At 34.2% G+C, this 20,653-nt stretch overlaps 1 protein-coding gene across 1 annotated transcript; it reads right to left on the reverse strand.

Annotated features, from left to right (window-relative positions):
* Positions 1-2,826: 2,826 nt before the first annotated feature.
* LOC143238406 (uncharacterized) lies at positions 2,827-19,667 on the reverse strand. Its single transcript, XM_076478577.1, has 4 exons — positions 19,575-19,667; positions 10,364-15,039; positions 8,093-8,407; positions 2,827-4,636 (listed from the first exon to the last, which is right to left on the reverse strand). The coding sequence occupies exons 1-4, from the start codon at positions 19,590-19,592 to the stop codon at positions 4,459-4,461; spliced, it is 5,187 nt and encodes a 1,728-aa protein (XP_076334692.1). The 5' UTR covers positions 19,593-19,667; the 3' UTR covers positions 2,827-4,458.
* Between the last annotated feature and the right edge of the window lie 986 nt (positions 19,668-20,653).

The following is a 20,653-nucleotide window of genomic DNA, read 5'->3' on the forward strand; positions in this document are numbered from 1 at the left end:
TGTAAAAATACACAGTCGGAACATTATAGTAGTATCGTGTAAAGAACACATTCGGATTTAATAGTAAAAAAAAACAGATTTTATGGGATTTGTGATGTATGATCTTGCAGAAAATGGAGCCTATACACTTTGTAAATATTACTTTTTAAAACTATTTCCAACTAAATTGTTATATTTTAATCATGTCTCATCTGTTAAAATGTTGTTGTTTTTTTCCATGAAAATTGGAATTAAGCAATAATTCTAAAATTCTTTACAAATACATTCGCCATCTTCAACGTAAGTAGGCTTTTAACCTTTTGGGAATAATGCGCATGTGTGCGCTATAAGCGAGGCAACTTTTGTTGTCATATTTCCCTCGCAAGTTTCGCCTGTTAAGTAAGACATTATAGATAACATTACTATTATTTTTTGGTTATTATAGCAATTTTATTGTTTACTAGCATAATATAACCACGCTATAAGGCCTTTTATGATTCACAGAGGCCTCAGAGTAGCACTTAAAGGTCATAATTTACTTCAATTCGTCAATTTATTAACTGATGTCTGTTACCGTTTCCCGAACTTCATTCAATTCAACTGTTTTTAAAAGAAAGTATTTTCACTATTATCTTTTCAAGTTCATTTTTATTCTTATGTTTTTATTTAATTTCTCCATTATTTAATGATTCATATTTTTACTCCCGTTGTTTGTTGACATTTCTCAGACTTAGTTCAATTCAACTTTTCTAATTCTCAGATTTGTGCTTGTCTTTGTCTTATTTGAATTTCGTTAATGCATGCGCCAATACTCTTAACAGTTTTGTCTGATGCTATTTCCCAAACTTATAAATTATTAAAGCAAATATATCTGTTTTATCTTTCACACTGTTTTATTTACTTCTGAACTATTATTGTAGAATCATCAATATTTTTCTTCTATTTAGTTTGCAGCCTTTTCTTAAAATTTAATTCAAGGTTGCGAGAGCGATAATATTAATCTTTAAGTTTTATATTATATTTTGTATCCTTTTCCATGGGTCCTTGGAGGTTCTGATACCATTGTTTTTCTCCATGTTGCTTTTGACTAGCTAAAATTGTTCAGTTCTAAACCCTATTGAATTTTGTTAATTTTTGCTAAAATAAGTTTATTTTTTCTAAATATCTGTTCAATTTTGGCAGATTTTTTTTTACCATTTTGTTCTTCTGAATAATATTTGGTAGTAAGTGAGATTTAGAAAACAAAGATACTTTTATGCAGACCTTCCGGAAGCACAATTATTGGACTTAAGAACAGAAAATTTAGCCAACATTTTTCGTCAAACCTAAAATATAATACCCTGGTTCACGCCCTCAGGATCACCCTCGTATGTATGCAAAGTTTCAGGTCTCTAGGTTCTTTCGTTTTGGAGCTATGGCGGTCACACAAACGCACATACACAAACAAGCTCTTTTATTATTACAGATATCATTTGGTGAAAGTAATTTTATTTCTCTATTCGTTTTAAATAAAAAATACTGTTGGTTATAGTGTTTTTAATTTTAGTCTTTCATTTCAATCAGTATTCTGACACTGTATCACTGTTAGTCACCTAATAAGTGTTAGGTGTGAGTTTGACATTTGTGCCACATAACCAAAAGTAGTTCATACATGATTTCCCATTTCACAAAAATTGTATAAAGATTGCTTTTATAACCATCTGAACCAATGAATCTATCTACACAACAGACTATATGTATATATATATATATGTGTGTGTGTGTGTGTGTGTGTGTGTGTAATGTATCTGTCCACTGCATGAAATCGAACCGTAAAACTGTGGGCTCACAAACTTACCATTCACCTACTAGGGGGCTTTTGGTAGTAAGAAATGATACTAAATATGTTTCACTTTATAGTGTGATACAGCTGTTATCTTGTCATGTTGAGTTGAACTAAAACGCGACAGCTTTACAGCTGGATTGGTTTGATTACTAGCCTTGTGAAGTACACAGAAATGTTAATTTAACTCAACTCTATAAATCATTAATCTAACTCAAAAATATCTCAAACGTCCCTTAAAGCTATTTTAATAAATTGGCCAATAACATTCTTGCACCACTAGAACTGCCATGTGGTTATGCTGAGAAAAGTCACCAATGTTGTAGAATTAGGGACACCCAAAATTATAAATTTGTATTGACTTTAATAATGCCAGTTAGATTATGTATAGAAGATAACAGCCAAAGCTTTTCTAGTTACTAATCTAAGTGTCTTTATAATATCCAGTCTGCTGTCACACGAATTTTCCATTTTAAATCTTAAATATCACGTGGAATTTGATCACGTTATGGTTGGTGTTTTAGCACAATGGGCCATATGTGCTCTGTACACCGAGGTGAATCTAATCCCAGATTTTAGCGTTGTAAGTCCACAAATTTATGATTGATCCACCGAGGGACAACTACGTTGTATAGTACAGGAATTGTAAAAGATTAATGCTGAATTATGTGTGTATATCCAACCCTCATGTCTTTATAATTTGATACACGTGTTTCTAAGCTATGCTTATGGATATTAATTATAAAACAATAAGAAACATACTCAATTTGAAATAAAAAACTTCTGGTCATCCTGTTGTTGCTGAGAAAGTTTGATAACTATCTTTTTCATTCCTGGTCAAACTGCACTATCTGTAGTAAAGTCCTCAGTCTCATAATTGGTTAATTTATCTTTGTACTTGATAAAAGCGCATCGATGAAATCAATAACAATCCAGAGTTATCAATTGAAAGTTATTTATTCTAGTTTTTCTCACATTGAGGAAATAATAAAAAAACTAAATAACTATTCATTTTGGCAACAACGTTAGAAAACAAAACTTTTTATTTCACCCAACGTTTTGACATTGCAGCTTCATCAGGGCTAATAGTGTACAAACTTTTCCAACTTCAGTGAGCACTGTAGATTCTGTAAAACAGTTTGATTTTAAGAACGTTAAGGTTAAACCGAGGTTTTTTTACTGTTTGTTCCATGTTATTCCATAATCACAAATACTTCACAATCAGTTGAACTGAAGATACAGATTATCTATAATAATTCAAACTTTTCCATCGATGAAAACTAAACCTAACACTTTGAATCGTATCTCAGCCAGAAGGCTAGGTAGCAGTGTTAAGCATTACTTCATAAATTATTTCTTAAATAAATAAAATATTCCTCGTGTATTAAAAGTGAAATTTGACTCTATTAAATTAGCTCTTAATATATTATTTCACGCAACCTGTAGAGTAGTTCTTTTACATTAATATCGACTAAAACAGCTTTGTTACTTTATCATTCTAAAAAACAAATGCTACTAAATATTTTGACAATATTTGGTTTTCAGTGTTTGTTGTAAAGAGGCGAGATACGTTTCATCAAACTGAGAACATTACAATAGGTGAAGGGAAGGGTAAAAGAACACAGTAGAACATGGCTTTCAAAGGAGAAGCTTCGAAAACTTACTTTAGCGCCATCATACGGCTTTATTTACTTCAATGCTTCGCGAAACTGATATTTGGATAAAAATAAACAACACGAATGTGCTAATAAAAGATAACATGAAGACAAAACTTGTACTTTAATTTAAATATTTTACAAGCACAAAAAAAGTTTCGGACTACAATTTTTACTTTTCAGAGTTGACTTCCTATTGTAGAAACGGCTTTAAAATCCAACGTGTATTGTAAAATTACATTACAATTCAGTACTAGATCCATATATTTTTGCATATTTACTTTAGAAAAATCCAAGATCTTGCAGAAAATTAGCCTCCCCTGGATCTTTGTTAGAATTCTGAGTCTATAAAGAGCGAGAGAAAAAAGAATTTTTATTTCTTCTTTCATAAGTAATTATAATTAATACGAATGCTAACCTTGGATCTTTTCATGTGATTTGTTTAATGTAGAGTTTACATTGATACAGCTATAAAATGAAGATCAGAGTTAAACACAGTTAAAATAAAACATTGTAACTTTCAAAGAACCATGCTACAGTTCAACAATAATGTTATGATAAAAATAGCACTTTTTCTATAAAACTATGAATCAGTATGAAAAATGTCCATCAGTTTTGTTGAAGAACCAATGAGTGTCCAGTTCTACTTATTATGTTAAACAATCACGTTTATTCCTAAATGTTTACTTGGTTCTTGAGAAAGATGTCCAAGTAACAGTTCGTCATGTTTATAATAATAAGAAAACAGAAGTTTCAACAATAGGGTCTCAGTCTACCTAGTTTTTCATTTCAACATTTATCATTGTTTACATATTTCTTATTGCGATCATTAACCTCTCAGACGATAAACGAGGAAAGCTTCATGAACAAATTCGTTGAAACTAGGTTTCAAACAGTATTAAACAATACTCAAAGATATATTTAGTGCAATACATAATATAATATTTGACCTCATTTCATAAAGTCTTGTCCACTGAATAGGTAAGTAAGTCTCACGTGATTTCAAATTAATTTCTCATCGACAGACGGCGCGTGACACGAACAAGCTGCAGGCAAAAGGAAAGCGTCTATGTGGAATCCCCTCTCATTTTCCCATGCCAGGAGGCGCTGGTGGTTGTATTTTTGATGACATCGAGTGCTGTAAGAATTACTGGACGAGCGACACTGGACACCAGGATACCTAATGGAACAAATTTAGCGATACAAACTTGTTTGGTAAGGAAAAACACGGTATCTCTTAAAAAAAGTTTTTCATCATCCAGAAATAAATTATGACATTTACTTATTGTCTCGAAAACTTATAAATAAAGTTAAATAATTATTTGATATCTGAATAATAAATTTGGGTTTAAAACTCGATATTCTAGTAGTAAATAATTAACAATCCCATATCCAAGCACAGCAAGTAGCAGAAAATAATCAACAATCCCATATCCAAGTATAGCAAGTAGTAGTAAATAATCACCAATCCCATATCAAAGTATAGCAAGTAGCAGTAAATAATTAACAATTCCATATCCACGTACAGCAAGTAGCAGAAAATAATCAACAATTCCATATCCAAGCACAGCAAGTAGCAGTAAATAATCAACAATTCCATATCCAAGCACAGCAAGTAGCAGTAAATAATCAACAATCCCATATCCACGTACAGCAAGTAGCAGTAAATAATCAACAATCCCATATCCAAGTAGAGCAAGTAGTAGTAAATAATCAACAATCCCATATCCAAATACAGCTAGTAACGTCTCGTTTGATGTTAAGCGCAAAGCCACGCAATGGAGTCATGTGGGCAGGAATCAAATTCCAGATTTTAGCGTTATAAACCTTCTAGCTAACTTCTGAACAACTGTGAGTCATAAACAACAGAACTAATAGGTATGCAAATCGATAAATGTAAATAAAAGAAACTGTGGTAATACATCTCTCTCCATAAGTGATGTGAGAGTGGTATTATCAGTTAAGCTTCGTTCGAGTAAAATTAAATGCTTGGCAGAAATATGTAATCATAACGTTTCAAAAGATTACTTATACACGACATATTCTATATGCTTAAAAGAAAAATTAAAAGTTTTTTTTCTTCAAATAAGACACAGTGTATTCATAATTACTCCATTTTCCATATTTGATCAATGCACTCTCTAGTGATTGTTCTATGATAAAATATTTATTTTTTGTAATAATTATAAACTTTACATCGGTATTTATAAAGTTTTGTTTCAAGGCGCTCAGGTTCGAAACGTTTGATAAAAATTTCAAATCTCATTGATTGATTTATGATGTTCATAGTTATGTTATGAACATTAATATAAGAATTTGTTAAAGCAGCTACAAAGGTACTTGGTACCCCTACTTAATAGTGGTTTTGTGTCTACATACATAATTCAGTTTTATGGCCAAGCTAGTACTGTTAGAGTGAATAAAGCGTAAAGTACGTAATCCTTCAAAGACCGAATGCTTTGAAACAATCTCGAATATTGCTTTATATTGATTTTTTAAAATTAATTTGATGCTAAGCCTAAAGAGAGTTGGCTAGTTGTAAATTAATTTGATATGCAAGCATTATTTTTGTAAATAAAATAATCATATTGATTTCTACAATAATGTCGAGGTTTCGGAACTTTCGATAGATAAATAACTTTATACACTTTTATTTTTACGAGTCGGTATGTAATTTTCGTATACGAAAACACTCTATTAAACATGCCAATAATAATAATATTCTAACAATTATTAGAGTTTAAACCACCTTAGCTTGTGGAACATAACATTTAGTAGTAATATCTGTGTTTTATTAGTAATATATTATGTGGGTGATTCGTTGTTGGTTGTTTAATCACTGTGTGATGTTTCGTCACTGGCCAAAAGTTAGCATGTTTTATCTTTCATCTGGAGTTTTAGTCGTGAGATATGACTTGCAGAATTGGTTTATTTTGAAGATTTTTTATCATCTGTTATTTCTTTTTTAAATTAGTGCATTTGCGGTTGCGCATACTCAAAGATACTAATCAAATCCTTGGTCAAATATCTAATAAAACCCATTGGTACTCGATTAAAATGCATGAACGATTCCAATAAATATTTACATTTGGTATAAAAAATTACAAGTTGATTCATAATTTACCATACTCTAAATTTTAATAATTTGATAGATCTTTTTAAAACAAAATTTTAGATTTGAAAAAATATATATTTTGACTCAAACGATATGGGTTATATTTTACGCAAAAACAAACGAAAAACAATAATTAAGAATCATTTTGATATACAGAAAATCTTTACCATAGTAAACAATGGAAACTGCCTCTAAACTGGTAATGTATTACGTTCATTTCTAAAATAACTGCATGGATCATTTCGAAATTAAGAAGAAAAATATAGATTTTTAATGTTTGATATAGTTGGAATATTAACATTTTTGATCATTTGACTACTTTTAATGCTCCCCAGTGGCACAGCGACATGTTTGCGAAATTACAACGCTAATATTTGGGTTTCGATACTCGTGATGGGCTGAGTACAGATAGCCTCTTCCGTAGCTGTGTGCATAACTTCAAACACAAACATTTCATCTCGGTGGACTCAGAGATTGCCCGATGTGACTTTGCTATAAAAAAACAACAACAGTACACAAACGTACACTCAAATAAAAACAACTGCTTTTAAATAAATGTAGTATATTAATTTTTTGTTTTAGTACAACCGACGGTACTTTACACCATCTTACATGATAACAAAACTGATAGTAATTAAATCGTGTCATAACTGTGTATACACACACATTTAAGATATTTTATTTTTCACCGGAAGTGAAGCTAGAAAGATAATCTGTGATATAGAGACCTGGCGTATTTATTTGATTATCTGTACTCTCTTCTGTGCTGCAGTTTCGGCTATTAAAACTTCATTAGCGTCTCTTGGGTCAGTAAACCAAATAAATACCATTAGGGATCTTATAATGGTGAATTGTAAATAATATATTCGGTGAAATAAAACGGATATCATATCATAACGTTGGATCAGTAAGGTATTTTACTTTATTTGTTTCTATTTATAGTAGTGTTAGATTAACATTAATATGTGTGTGTGTGATGTAATATCAAAATAAGACTGATGTTAGATTAAACCAAATAAGTTATTTTATATATTTGCGAAACCTCCATTCATTGTAAACAATAATTCAGTTAATCCTGCTGAATTAGAATAAATTAAAACTAAATTTAAGTGTAATGTGAATACCAAATATAGGCTAAAATCAGGCTTAGAGTTAGTCCTGAGCATAAACTAAACCTAGGTCTAACGATGGTCCCAAACATAGGCTAAAGCTTGGCTTAGCGTAGTCCCATGCGTCATAAATATTGTAGTATTACACAAGATAATTATTTATACAAATAGCATTAAATATAGGCTTAAGCTAGGGCTTAATATTAATATGATAAATATAAAGTAGTATATCCTTTCAATATAATTTATAATCCCTTATCTACAAAGGCAAAATTAAATTTCTAGTACGAATGTAGTTATGGAAATTCAAAAGTAAAACTGACATTTTATAAACTGTAGTAGTGACTAAAGTTCATTACGTAATCACTTTGTATACATACTTAGGGATCTCTGTTAGTAAATATATACTTACATGCACGTTTCTAACCGCACAGTCTGAGTGTATTTCTTCCCCCCGTTTGGAATCTTAAGGTTTAAAATAAATTTCCATTGGCCTTGTTTATTTCTTGCACGAAGAGGGCGTTCATACACAACTTTCGAAGAGCAGGTATTGTAGTCATTATTGTTTTCGGAGTCCTTATCGTTCTGGGACACAAACTGGTAAGTAAACTTTCCATTGCTGTATAAACCTGGATCAACAATTTGACTGTTTGACTGATTACCGATATCAGCCAATAACTGACTCACTGCACGCTGTTCGTTATTGATGTAATGCATGATTAGTTCTCTATAAAAAACAACAACAAAAAATAAGTAGCAGCATATTAGATTGTTAAATTTTATCTTTGAACAAATGAAGGTTGTATAAATATTTTCATAGAAACATTTGTCCTTACAAGAGCAAGTGTGAAGATAATTTCGTGATTTAAGTAATAGTCAATTAGGGGTGTCTGGCGACTCCATAAGTTGACGGTGCACCAGAATATTAGCTGCACCCCTGTTGGGAAAAATTAACTGAGGAACTAGAGACTGTTTAAGTCCCTGGACGCTGGAGGTGTGAAGATGTTCTAGCATGAAATCTGAAGCTGTTCTTAGGTTGAAATATGTTCTAATAAACAAACATTTTAACCTACTAATTTGTCCCACAAAATATTAAAGATGAAATAGCATAAAAACTGTTTCTTTTGTTCATTACGAAAACTTTCGAAAATGATGTTTTAGTTCAACACCTCGTTAATATCACTTAATGAGTTTCACTCCTCATATCACGTTAGTATTAACTACCAATTTTCACACATCGTAAATATGAATTACTGGGTATCAAACCTCGTGAATACGAATTGTTAAGTTTCACACCTCTTCAGTATGAAATACTGAGTTTTACACATCGTGAATGTGAATCATATAGTTTCACACCTCTTTTACATGAAATACTTGTCATAAGGCGTAACGATTAAAGCCGATAAACAATATTACAATATGTGTTGTCTTGAATGCGGAAGTTTAAAGTACCGTTCTCGATGAAGCTTTAATTTTTGTTACAATATGGAAATGTGTTGTCTTGAATGCGGAAGTTTAAAGTACCGTTCTCGATGAAGCTTTAATTTTTGCTAATAGATTAGATAAACTATAAAAAAACACAAATTTCCCCGGTGGTTCAGGTGTAAGTCTGAAGGTTTAAAAGACTAAAAATCGAGTTTAGATGCCCACGGCGAGCACAGCACAGATGGATGGTTGTAACTGTGTTTGCACCGGCTGCTTACCATAGGAAGCTTTTCTATCAGCCAAAATTGTTGGTAATTACTACTTAAACTAGTGATGGTTTCAGGAAATACTCGCTTGACTAGTATTATTGTAAAGAGAACTTTCATACCTGTAATGGGTTTATGGGATTGGATGAATGTTAACAGAGCTTTCAAACAATGGAACAGAAGTAGTGGTAGTGCCTGACATGGTCTGGTGGTTAGGACGAAATTTGTGGGTTTGACTCTCATCACTGGAAACGTTCACCCTTTCGGCCGTGGGGACGTTATAATGTAAGGGTAAATTCCACTATTCGATTACAGTAATGCTGCCTTCCCTCCAGTTTAACACTTCTAAAATAGGGACGTTTAGCGTGGATATCATTCGTGTAACTTTGCATGAGATTCAACGACCGACTTACCAAGTTTTTAAAGTTAGTGATTCACTTGCTCAAAAGGTCAATAGTACTTTGAAGTTAATATGTAAAAACTGAGCATTTATGAAAACACTCGCGAGGAGTCAATAACGTAACATTATTGTTTGAGGCGTAAATAGTTCACAATGGGATAAATTCTTCAACATGTTTTTGATACGCTGGAATAATTACAGATGTATGGAGCGCAGCAAATAGTTCTTTACTAATAAAAAATCTTTGTTATAATTTCTCTGTGTATGCAAATATATGTATTATATATATAAAGAAGTGTCATTTATGTATCCCTTTTCATTTCTACACATTTTGACCGAGCTCGATGAAACATGTTATACAGTATTAGCCCTCATCCCCTAAGAAGTTTCATGGTAAATGTATCTGTGGATGACAATGACTTGATATTTATCTGGAAAGACTGAAAAGTATTAAATAACAACATCGAACATGCGAGCTTCCGCCAAACTATTTATAATTTATTTTTAATAGTACAAAGAAAAAATAAATCGTATATTTTACTTCATTGAATATTAAGTTTATACTAACTAAAACAATTCAAAATACACATACCTCGGATATTCTGAATCTTTCAAGCAATAGGTGTTATCGCCTTGTACACAGTTGGGATGACTTTCTCTGCCGTGTTTGTAAGTAGTGACATCTAGTGCAGTCTCTAGCGGTCGGTTGATCGAAACATTCAAGTTAGAATCTGATGATCGATGATTTTTGTCCTGGTGATGTTTAATTGGTAGTCGATAACCAAACCCATAATGGGTTTCTGATACAGACAATGCTAGTCTTCTATTTAACTCTAAAGGAGCTGGTCGAGAAACTGTTGCAGATTCTTTTTTCTCAGGAGTATTTGATTGAGGAACATAGATTGGTGTCAATTCTGGCGTGGGACCAGGAGCAAACGCTGGTCCATCAATAGATTCATCTGGCTGTGATCGAAGAATATGATCTGGTTCAGAACTGGCAGATCGAAATTTAATATCTGTTCTTTCACGATGGTCAGAGTATGAAGAGTTATCTTCCTTTGTATGAAGTAATGGATTACTAAGTTCTATAGATGATGAAGAAGAAATATTGTCACCTTTTAACTTGTGCTGTTCCTCAGTTGAACCTATTTTTTGAAAATCCACTGACGTTGGGGGATTCTTTTTTTCCTGTGTTCTCTCATCAGAAGACAACACACCATCGTTGGCTCTCAAGTTTCTGTTTTTGGTGTATTTTAATGAAGGACGTAACTGTTTATCTTCGTGACGATCAGATGACAATCCCTGTGGAGGATAAACACTGTGATCTGCGTTGTCGTCAACAATCGTATGTTTTACCGAAGAGCTCGAGTTGTACTTTCCACCTTCTTCAGGGGATAACCTTTGTTTAACATTCATGCTATTATTATAATCTTTGGTTGTATCTTTATTATATTCGACGGTAGAAGGCAAAGTGTCATCAGATTTAAGTACGTGTGAAGTAAGGGATTTTTTCACATTATCTTTATCTGATTGCGCATTTTTATAAGAGTTTTCTATTTGTTGATCCGTCTGTTGAATAGGTTCTATTTCTTGTGATATATGCCTGCCATGTCTCACAGGAAAAGGAAATATAGTTCTTGGTTGAAAGCGTATAAAGGGAATAGCAGGTGGAAAGCCAGAAGGAGGTAGAAATGTCTGTGGAACGTTTCGTTGTTTGTCTTTAGGAGATGGAGTCTGTTCTTTTGCAATAGGATTATAAACAGTGATATTTTTTTGAATAGATTTAGGGAGAAGAGTAGAATGCTGTGTATCTTTAACATTTTGGTCTGTAGAAGGTAACTGATGGCCCTTTTGAGGTACATCAGGAATGTTTTGGTGTGGCTGGTTATTTTGATGATTAGGAGATTGATAAGATGTTTCTTCTGAAGTTTGTTCATGTGGGGTTGAATGATAATGGGAAATATTTTTGCTGTGTTGAAGTTGATGGTCAGGATGGACAAAAGGTTGATAGTCACGTGATACAGTGTGAGAATAAGAACGTGGATTATCTGGATTAAAATTGTTACTGTAGTGTTGAAGAGAATCAGATTGTTGATCTGATGTAGTAGGATAAGAGTAAGTGAGCTGGTCTTGACCAAGAGAACGATGGCTACTGTGCTGATTAGATGGGTTTTGAGAAAGATAACGACCTTGGTTACGTGGATAAGATCGCTGGTTGTTAACTTCAGGAGGATTATACGAACGATCATTATCAGCTTTATGTCGAGAGTAAGAGTGCTGGCCACTTAATTCAGAGGGAGGATATGGACGTTGGTCTATGGAATCATGTAGAGGATAAGATTGCTGGTCATTGGATTCAGGAGGGAAATAAGGACGATTATTGCTGGAGTCATATCGAGGATAAGAGCGCTGGTCATTAGATTCAGGAGGGGAATATGGACGATCATTGTTGGAGTCATATCGAGGATAAGAGCGCTGGTCGTTGGATTCAGGAGGGGGATATGGACGATCATCACTGGAGTCATATTGAGGATAAGAGCGCTGGTCGTTGGATTCAGGAGGGGGATATGGACGATCATCACTGGAGTCATATCGAAGATAAGATTGCTGGTCATTAGATTCAGGAGGGGAATATGAACGATCATTGCTGGACTCATATCGAGGATAAGATCGCTGGTCATTGGATTCAGGAGTGGGATATGGACGATCATTGCTGGAGTCATATCGAGGATATGAGCGCTGGTCATTGGATTCAGGAGGGGGATATGGACGATCATTGCTGGAGTCATATCGAGGATATGAGCGCTGGTCATTGGATTCAGGAGGAGGATATGGATAATTATCACTGGAGTCATACCAAGGATAATAGCTCTGTTTATAGAACTCAGGAGGGGGGCGTGGACGATCTCTATTAGAGTTAGAAGTAGGGTAGTTTTGCTGTTCACTGGAATCAGGAAGTGAATGTGAGCGATCCACATTTGACTTATGACGAGGATAAGAAATCTGTTCATTGATTTTAGGATATACATAAGCACGTTGTGCGCTTGGATCTCGATGAGAATGGGGTTGTTGGTCACTGGAAAGAGGATAGGACCGATATTGATCATTTGGTTCAGAAGCAGAAGGTGGCTGATTATATGGGTTTGGATCACTTGACTCACGGTTGTTATACTGGTGTTTCTCATTTTGTTCAAGAGTGAGATTACTTGGCTGATGGTTACTTTGGTCTGCACTGATCTTATCAGTTGGAACACGAGAAGGATAAGACTGCTTTTCCCTAGAAAGTGGAGAATACTGTCGTTCCCCAGACTCAAAACCGGGATAAGATCTGTCATCATTCTGAACAGGACTGGAGTAAAGAAGCTCTTCCCTGGGGACAGAAGGATGTGGAGCTTTAGAATCATATTTATTTAAATGGGAATAGCTGTTCAATGGAATACTTAGGTTTTGATCACTATAGCTGGATCGAGGATAAAAAACTTCTGTAGGTTGAAGTGGACGAAGAGTAAAGTGGTCATTAGTTTCAGAGTCTTCTTTGGTTCGAGAAGGGTAGTAAGGTCTGACTGCATCACGATCCTTGGACTTTAGTAAACTGTTTTGCGATTCGTTATCGTTTTTTATCGAATCGTAATTTCTTTTTAACTCTTGATCGGGTGTAGTATAATGACGTGGAAGGGGCTCGTCCTCGTAATATTGGTAATCAGACTGTACACCATCTGGATCGTAATAATAATCATCATATTGCTCTGGTCTTTGATCAGGTGTATAAGATTTTCTGGTTTCACCTGGTCGAAGATAAGATTGAGGTTGTCTTTCATAGGGTGGCTGTTCACCACCAGTGTTCTCATAATAAGACTGAGGTCTTCTTTCATAGGATGACTGTTTACCACCAGTGTTCTCATAATAAGACTGAGGTATTCTTTCATAGGATGGCCGTTCACCACCAGTGTTCTCATAATAAGACTGAGATCCTCTTTCAGAGGGTGGCCGTTTACTACGAATGTTCTCATGGTAAGACTGAGGTCTTCTTTCATAAGATGACTGTTCAGCACCAGTGTTCTCATGGTAAGTCTGAGGTCTTCTTTCATAAGATGACTGTTCAGCACCAGTGTTCTCATAAGAAGATTGAGGTTTTCTTTCTGAGGGTAGCCTTTCAGCACCAATGTTCTCATAATAAGACTGAGGTCTTTCAGAGGGTGGCCTTTCAGCACCAGTGTTCTCATAATAAGACTGAGATCCTCTTTCAGAGGGTGGCCGTTTACTACGAATGTTCTCATGGTAAGACTGAGGTCTTCTTTCATAAGATGACTGTTCAGCACCAGTGTTCTCATAAGAAGATTGAGGTTTTCTTTCTGAGGGTAGCCTTTCAGCACCAATGTTCTCATAATAAGACTGAGGTCTTTCAGAGGGTGGCCTTTCAGCACCAGTGTTCTCATAATAGGACTGAGGTCTTTCATAGGATGACTGTTCAGCACCAGTGTTTTCATAATAAGATTGAGGTCTTCTTTCTGAGGGTGTCCGTTCAACACCAGTGTTCTCATAATAAGATTGAGGTCCTCTTTCAGAGGGTAGCCTTTCAGCACCAATGTTCTCATAATAAGACTGAGGTCTTTCAGAGGGTGGCCGTTCAGCATCAGAGTTCGTATAATAAGAATGATGTCTTTCATAGGGTGGCATTTCACGACCAGCGTTCTCATTACTAAAGGAGAAATGTGGGCGTTCTTGCTGAGAACGAGATTTATTGTCGTCATTGCTGACTTCTTGATGATTTCTTATTGATTTTATCGTGGTATGAGGAGACCTTGTTTGATATATCTCAGGGTTAGCTTGATATTCTACGTAACTGTTTTGTTTTAATTTAAGAAGTGTCTCACTAGGAGGTATTTCAGGTTTATCACTGTGTGAATAATTAGGATTTACGGATTTATTTAATACACTTTTGACTGAAACGGGTTGGAGAAGAAAATCTTGTTTAGTTGAATCTGGGTGTGTTCTACTTTTTTGAACAGTTACGTTTCCCTTCTTTATGAAGGGAACCCTGACAACGCCCTCTGGCAAGATACCATTTGCATTGCGTGTAATATTTTGAGAACCATTTTTTTCATCATTTCTAGGAGGTCTTTCTAATGGTCGTGCAAGTGTCCTCAGACTTAGAGGGTAATAACTAGGTGCATGGAACCTTTGGGGTATCAGGAAATTTCTAGCAACGAGTTGGCCAGGAAACGTTTGTGAGGTCACTGCAGTGACCATCAGAAGAAGAGTGACAACCTGAAATGATTTAATGAAAATAAAACAGAGAAGTGTAAAAGAAATTATTTGGTTTTCAATAAAGTATAAACAAATTGTCATTACTATGAAACTTTACATCATGTATAGTAAAATCGTATAATGAAACTAGCTGTAATACGAAATAACGAAAACCGACTCTCAGAGATTATTGATAAATTACCTATTTCTTTTTCACAAACTCTCGGAAATTAGCAAGTGATACCATGACAATCCAATATCATGATATTTTCAGCCTTTGTACCACAATAATTTATCCAAGGTTGTTTTGATTTTTTTTCTCTTAAATAACTTTTCAACATAATTTAGACTTATGTTTTCAAACTGCAATCCTTTTATGTTTCAATAGTAAACTTTACAACAACTTTTTGAAATCATTATAATTAAATGTATCAATAGTTCATTATATAAGCTACAACTCTGAAAAAAAATTTTGATCTTAACGTGTCTTCAGGTTAAAAGCAAAAGAAAAAATGAACTCAATGAGCTCTATACTTGCAATTATGACAGTATCCAGAGATGCCAACTATTTCAAATGACTAAGCGTAATGATTGTAGACAGAGCCCTTTCACAGTTTTAGTCCTTTTAGATTTGCCAGAAACAAGACAATCTGGTGAACGAGGCCTCTTTTTTTCCATCTTGTAAACAATCGCATTGGTGTTTCTATGCCGCTTAGAAAACGAGAAATACCAATCTACGTGAGCGCTGATTGGCTGACAAGCACTGATGACGTAACTATGGATTCCTCACGTACCCAGTATGGAGAAACAGCGCACTCAAACTATTGGTAGACGTCGAATATACAAATATATTTTTTATTATTTCAAGCACAAACATGATTATCGCAAGTAGCCATTTGGACTGTGTCTTTTATTTATTATCAAAATTTATTTGTATCTCACTAGAAATTTTCTTTTCATCCCTTTCAATCCTTGGGGGAACAATTTATCACTTTATTGTATAGGCCTATATAATATATAACAATTAGGGAGTTGCAACAAGTCGTAATATTTGTCTGTATGGGCGTATAGTCGTAATGTATACACTAAAATCGTAATGATTACGCTCAAATTGTAATGGTTGGCATCTCTGCAGTATCTATCTGATGCAATTTCTATTAAGTTAGAGTAAAGCCTCAGTGAGTTCAAAAGTTCAGGGTTTACTTGTTTAAAAATATTGAGATTAAACCCCTATGTCCTGTAAAAGCCGCAAACCTTTCTCGAGCTATAATTTTAGGCCATTCCTGGCCCATTAGTTAGCATTTCTGATTATGCCTACGAGAATTTACGGTACACGTCCGTTGTTACAAAAACCGCACTCCGAACTTTGGGACTGTGGGTGCGTTATAATAGTGACGGTCAAATCCCATTTTTCGACTAGAGTAGCCAAAAAAATGACGACGGTGGCAATTATATACCTGTCTTTCTTCTAGTCAGTTAAAAATTAGATTTAATTATTTGTCTTTGGAGATTACTTCAGTTTCGGTTACTTTTTTTTTTGTATAATCTTGCGATAACGAGTGGAATATTTGATGAAAGTTGAAGTGTTAGACAAACTTGTCTGGGCTCGAAATTAGATAAACAGAAGACAGCCGTTATTACTTGTAGTACACTGACTGGTCTACATAATATACAGCCAAAACAAGGTCATTTAAACTGAATTATGTCATTTACCCATAGCCGTTATGACTTGTAATCCACTGATTGGTCTAAATATTATATCGCCAAGACAAGGTCATTCAAAGTGAATTATGTCCTTCACCCATAGCCGTTACGAAATGTAGTCCAATGACTGATCTATACACTAGACAACAAAGACAAGGTCATTCAAAGTAAATTACCGTATTTTACGCCTTGTAAGACGCTGCATCATAGAAGACGCACCCTAATTTTGTAAAGACAATTCTAAGAACAAAATATTTTGACTCAGCAACCAACACCTTGATGTAACCTTGACTTTTTTTTAACCTACTGAGTAAATACAGTCAAATAAATCATATTCTTCACAGTATATCCACAGTATTAGTTAAATTGAATGTTTTATGTTATTGAAAATACTTGTAATTGGTAAATAATTAGATTACGATATGTATGAGAGGCCGTTTTGAGTAGACCCTAAGCTAATCTCTTGTCTTAATCCATCACTTTTGTTTTGGAAAACGTATGTGGATTTGTAAAGAAAAATGTGCGTCTTGCATGGCGTATAATACGGTATATCATTTATCTATAACTGTTATGGCTTGTAGTCCACTGACTGGTCTATACGCTATATAGCAAAGACAAAGTCATTCAAAGTGAATTATATCATTTATCCATAGTTGTTATGACTTGTAGTCCACTGACTGGTCTCTACACTATACAGCAAAGACAAGGTCGTGTAAGGTGAACCATTTCATTCACCCACAGCTGTTAAGACTCATAGCAAACCGTAGCTAGAGTAGGTATTGACTTCAGTTGCAAATACAGTAACTGTAAGTAATCAAAGTGTAAGGAGCAGTCTTTAAGTTGAGAATACTGTTGATCGTTGTACCACCAGATCTGACAAATAACCACACTACCAGTAATATAATGTTTGCGCTTCACATTCAGAGTACAAACAGAATTTCATCACCGAATACAGTTATTATGGGTCACTTGAGATTGCATGGAGACATCAGTACGGATGTTTGTTGTAAACGTCTCACAGATCTGTGTTGTTGTTTATTTTTTAGTGCAAAGTTACACAATAGCCTATCTGAACCTATCAAATATCACTATTTGATTATCACACCTACGGTCGCATACTGGAATACATTTTGCGACAAAGGGATGCAAACTTGGAACCTTCGAATTCACAATTCTTGCATGTTAACTACTGTTCCACACCCAAATGAGCGTGTAGGTGACATTGTGTACCCGAGAAGTGTATTTATTGCTGGAGGATATGTTGTTCTAGAATTTGGACCCTTTAGGGGGAGTAACAAGATCACACTTTTTCCTGGAGTGGGAGATGCTTGGTAATAAAATTATGATAGAAACTGCAAAGGACCAACATGGGTCTTGGTACAGGTCTTATAGCTGTCATCTATACGTCAACATCTTAAACAATAATGATAGGTCAAAGGTTAGGTGTGTCCGACTAATCAGAAACTTTTAGAGCCGATATTCTTTCCTGGATGTGTATTTTACTTCAGTGGGAGTCTTTCATACATGTTTAATCAACCAGAGTTTAACCCTAACCAAATGCACCATGTATTATAGCTAGCAGACGTTAAATGAATGGGTTAACTATATTCGATGAATAAACGGTGCTTTCTATTCTCTAGCGATCAGCATTTGAAACCGTGATGTATAGCAGCTGAACTTAAGGGTTAACTCACAAGAACCTTTCAACAACTTCTATAATATAATAATTTCTGCTCTGAATTAGCATTTGCTCGAAGAATAAATCAACGATCTAATCATAATACCTTTATACTTGGAGTAGTCAATGTTTATCATACAATCTCATGATCTAATTTCAAAGTTTATGACCTAGTTGCTATAGTCGTGGAACCCTGAAGGTTTGAAGCACTAAAAACCACGTTTCGATACCCGTGGTAATCCATTGTGTAGCTTTGCACTTAACAACATCGTTATAACTGTGAATTGTTGCAAGTTATTAACAGTGATTCTTCCTGTTACGTTTCAGGACAAGAACCTCTCCTCATTTAACTCTTAAGATTGTTTTAATCACAAATCTGTACAATACTGTTTTCAGAGTAGGAATCGAAAATCGCATTTTTGGCATTATTTTCAGGAACTTTCTTAAAACAGTACTAAAGCAGAAAACTTATTAATTGCATCTTATTAATTAGATCTAAAGCAGAAAACTTATTAATTGCGTAACACGGACAAGCGAAATTACAGTTCGCGATTATGGAAAGAAATACTCAACAAAGTTTGGGGATTTCTCACCATTTGTTACCGAAGAGAACTATTTAATTTGTAATTAATGGAATCTGTGTGTTTCGTCCACAGCCGAGTCAACATTCAGTTCTATAAAGTTAGAGAGCGACATAAGAAATTAAAATGTCCATGATGAAATAGACTATATATATAATATTCATTGTTCAGACTATACATAACTACATTCAAAAGTTATTACGATTCATTTATATAATAATGGGTCAAGTATGGCTTGCTGGTAAGTGTTCGAACTCTGGATCTGAGATGATTATTCAGGGCTTACGTTTCGTTTTAAAAAAGAAAGAAAAGAAAAAGAAATCGCGTTCAATGTTTTTTTATGGCCTCGGATGCGTGATAAGAGTGACAATCAAATCCCACTATTCGATTAGAGTAAGTAACCCAGGGGTAGAGGGTGGCAAGCTGCTTTCCTTCTAGTCCATCTGTTCACGCTTAGATATGGTAGCTTGAATATCGGAAACAAATAAGTATGTAATAAGTTTAATAATATTTTCCAACATTTATCGTCATTAGAATGTTGTCATGTCTTAATCAGATTGTTATAAATAGTTAAGAGTTCAAACGTCTCTTACCTTCGAACGGCTAGTCATCTTTCACGTTACTAAGGGCTACTTGGTTCTTTGCTGTTTGTTATATGGTACTTTTTTTATACGGGAGGATACCCACCAATCAAAGAGTTTCGCGATGACTGCGTGCGCATATTTCTATATGGTAAAATAAACAAGAATAATTCGAAAAGACAATATATTTCATAGTACTGCGGGCGGTTTTGATTCATGACCTAATTTTAAATATGTTTCTTACAACTACGGAAAGAGTTCACTTATGTGATCAGACGATTCTATCCGTCTCATAAAATTTTGTTGCACGTAAGTATAAAAAGAAGATTTGTCGATCTATTTCATTATATGATTTCTGTATGCACACATAGTTATTATAATTTTAGATCAAACAGCAGTGCTCATGTAATTAGGTTATAACTTGAAATGGCCTTTTACAACCGTCTTTCTGCTATCAAAATGAACTGAACAGTGTTAAAAACGTTTTTGTAAAGTACAGTCTGATGAAAGTAGATCCATCACATTTACTACACAATTTTCCCTTTAAAAAGTTACCCAACACCTTCTTAAGGTTCAACCCGTTTTAAAATTATATTCTATAAATAATCAACTTCCTTGTGTAACACGTTTTTGTTCTTGGGAGGGTTAGTTTTTATACAGGTAAGATTTCATGTGCTTTTTCACAAATGTAGTGTTGTTTTTGTTCGCTGAATCATAAAACAATTCATTATGAAATCGTTTCATACTGCTGTTTTTTCTTCACATTTAACCATTAAATGATTTATGGAAAACATTGTTATAGGATTCTGATTCCCGTTTTTCTTCTGTTATTTCACAAACACATCGCTGGTATTTTTTTTTATAATCATAATATGTTAATCGTGCGATCCACGTATATGGATCACGTATACAAATGTATACATTTAGTTTTTTTTTGTAAATTTCCCGAACAAAACATTAGAAGTTAATGTCGTTTGTTTTCAGAAGATATTCAAGCTTTAAGATTCAAGGCAACTCATTCTCACTAACATCTCGTCCGATTTTATCTTTAATTGTTCAGAATTCTTTTATTATAGGCAGTCACTTTGTCA

This window comes from Tachypleus tridentatus, chromosome 13 (genome assembly GCF_004210375.1).
Source record: "Tachypleus tridentatus isolate NWPU-2018 chromosome 13, ASM421037v1, whole genome shotgun sequence".
Classification (NCBI taxonomy): domain Eukaryota; kingdom Metazoa; phylum Arthropoda; class Merostomata; order Xiphosura; family Limulidae; genus Tachypleus; species Tachypleus tridentatus.

Coding starts and splice junctions, on each gene's coding strand:
- LOC143238406 (XM_076478577.1), bottom strand. Junction 8,408..10,363: donor AAAGATTCAGAATATCCGAG/GTATGTGTATTT, acceptor TGTTTTTTATAG/AGAACTAATCATGCATTACA. Junction 4,637..8,092: donor GTGCGGTTAGAAACGTGCAT/GTAAGTATATAT, acceptor TTGTTCCATTAG/GTATCCTGGTGTCCAGTGTC.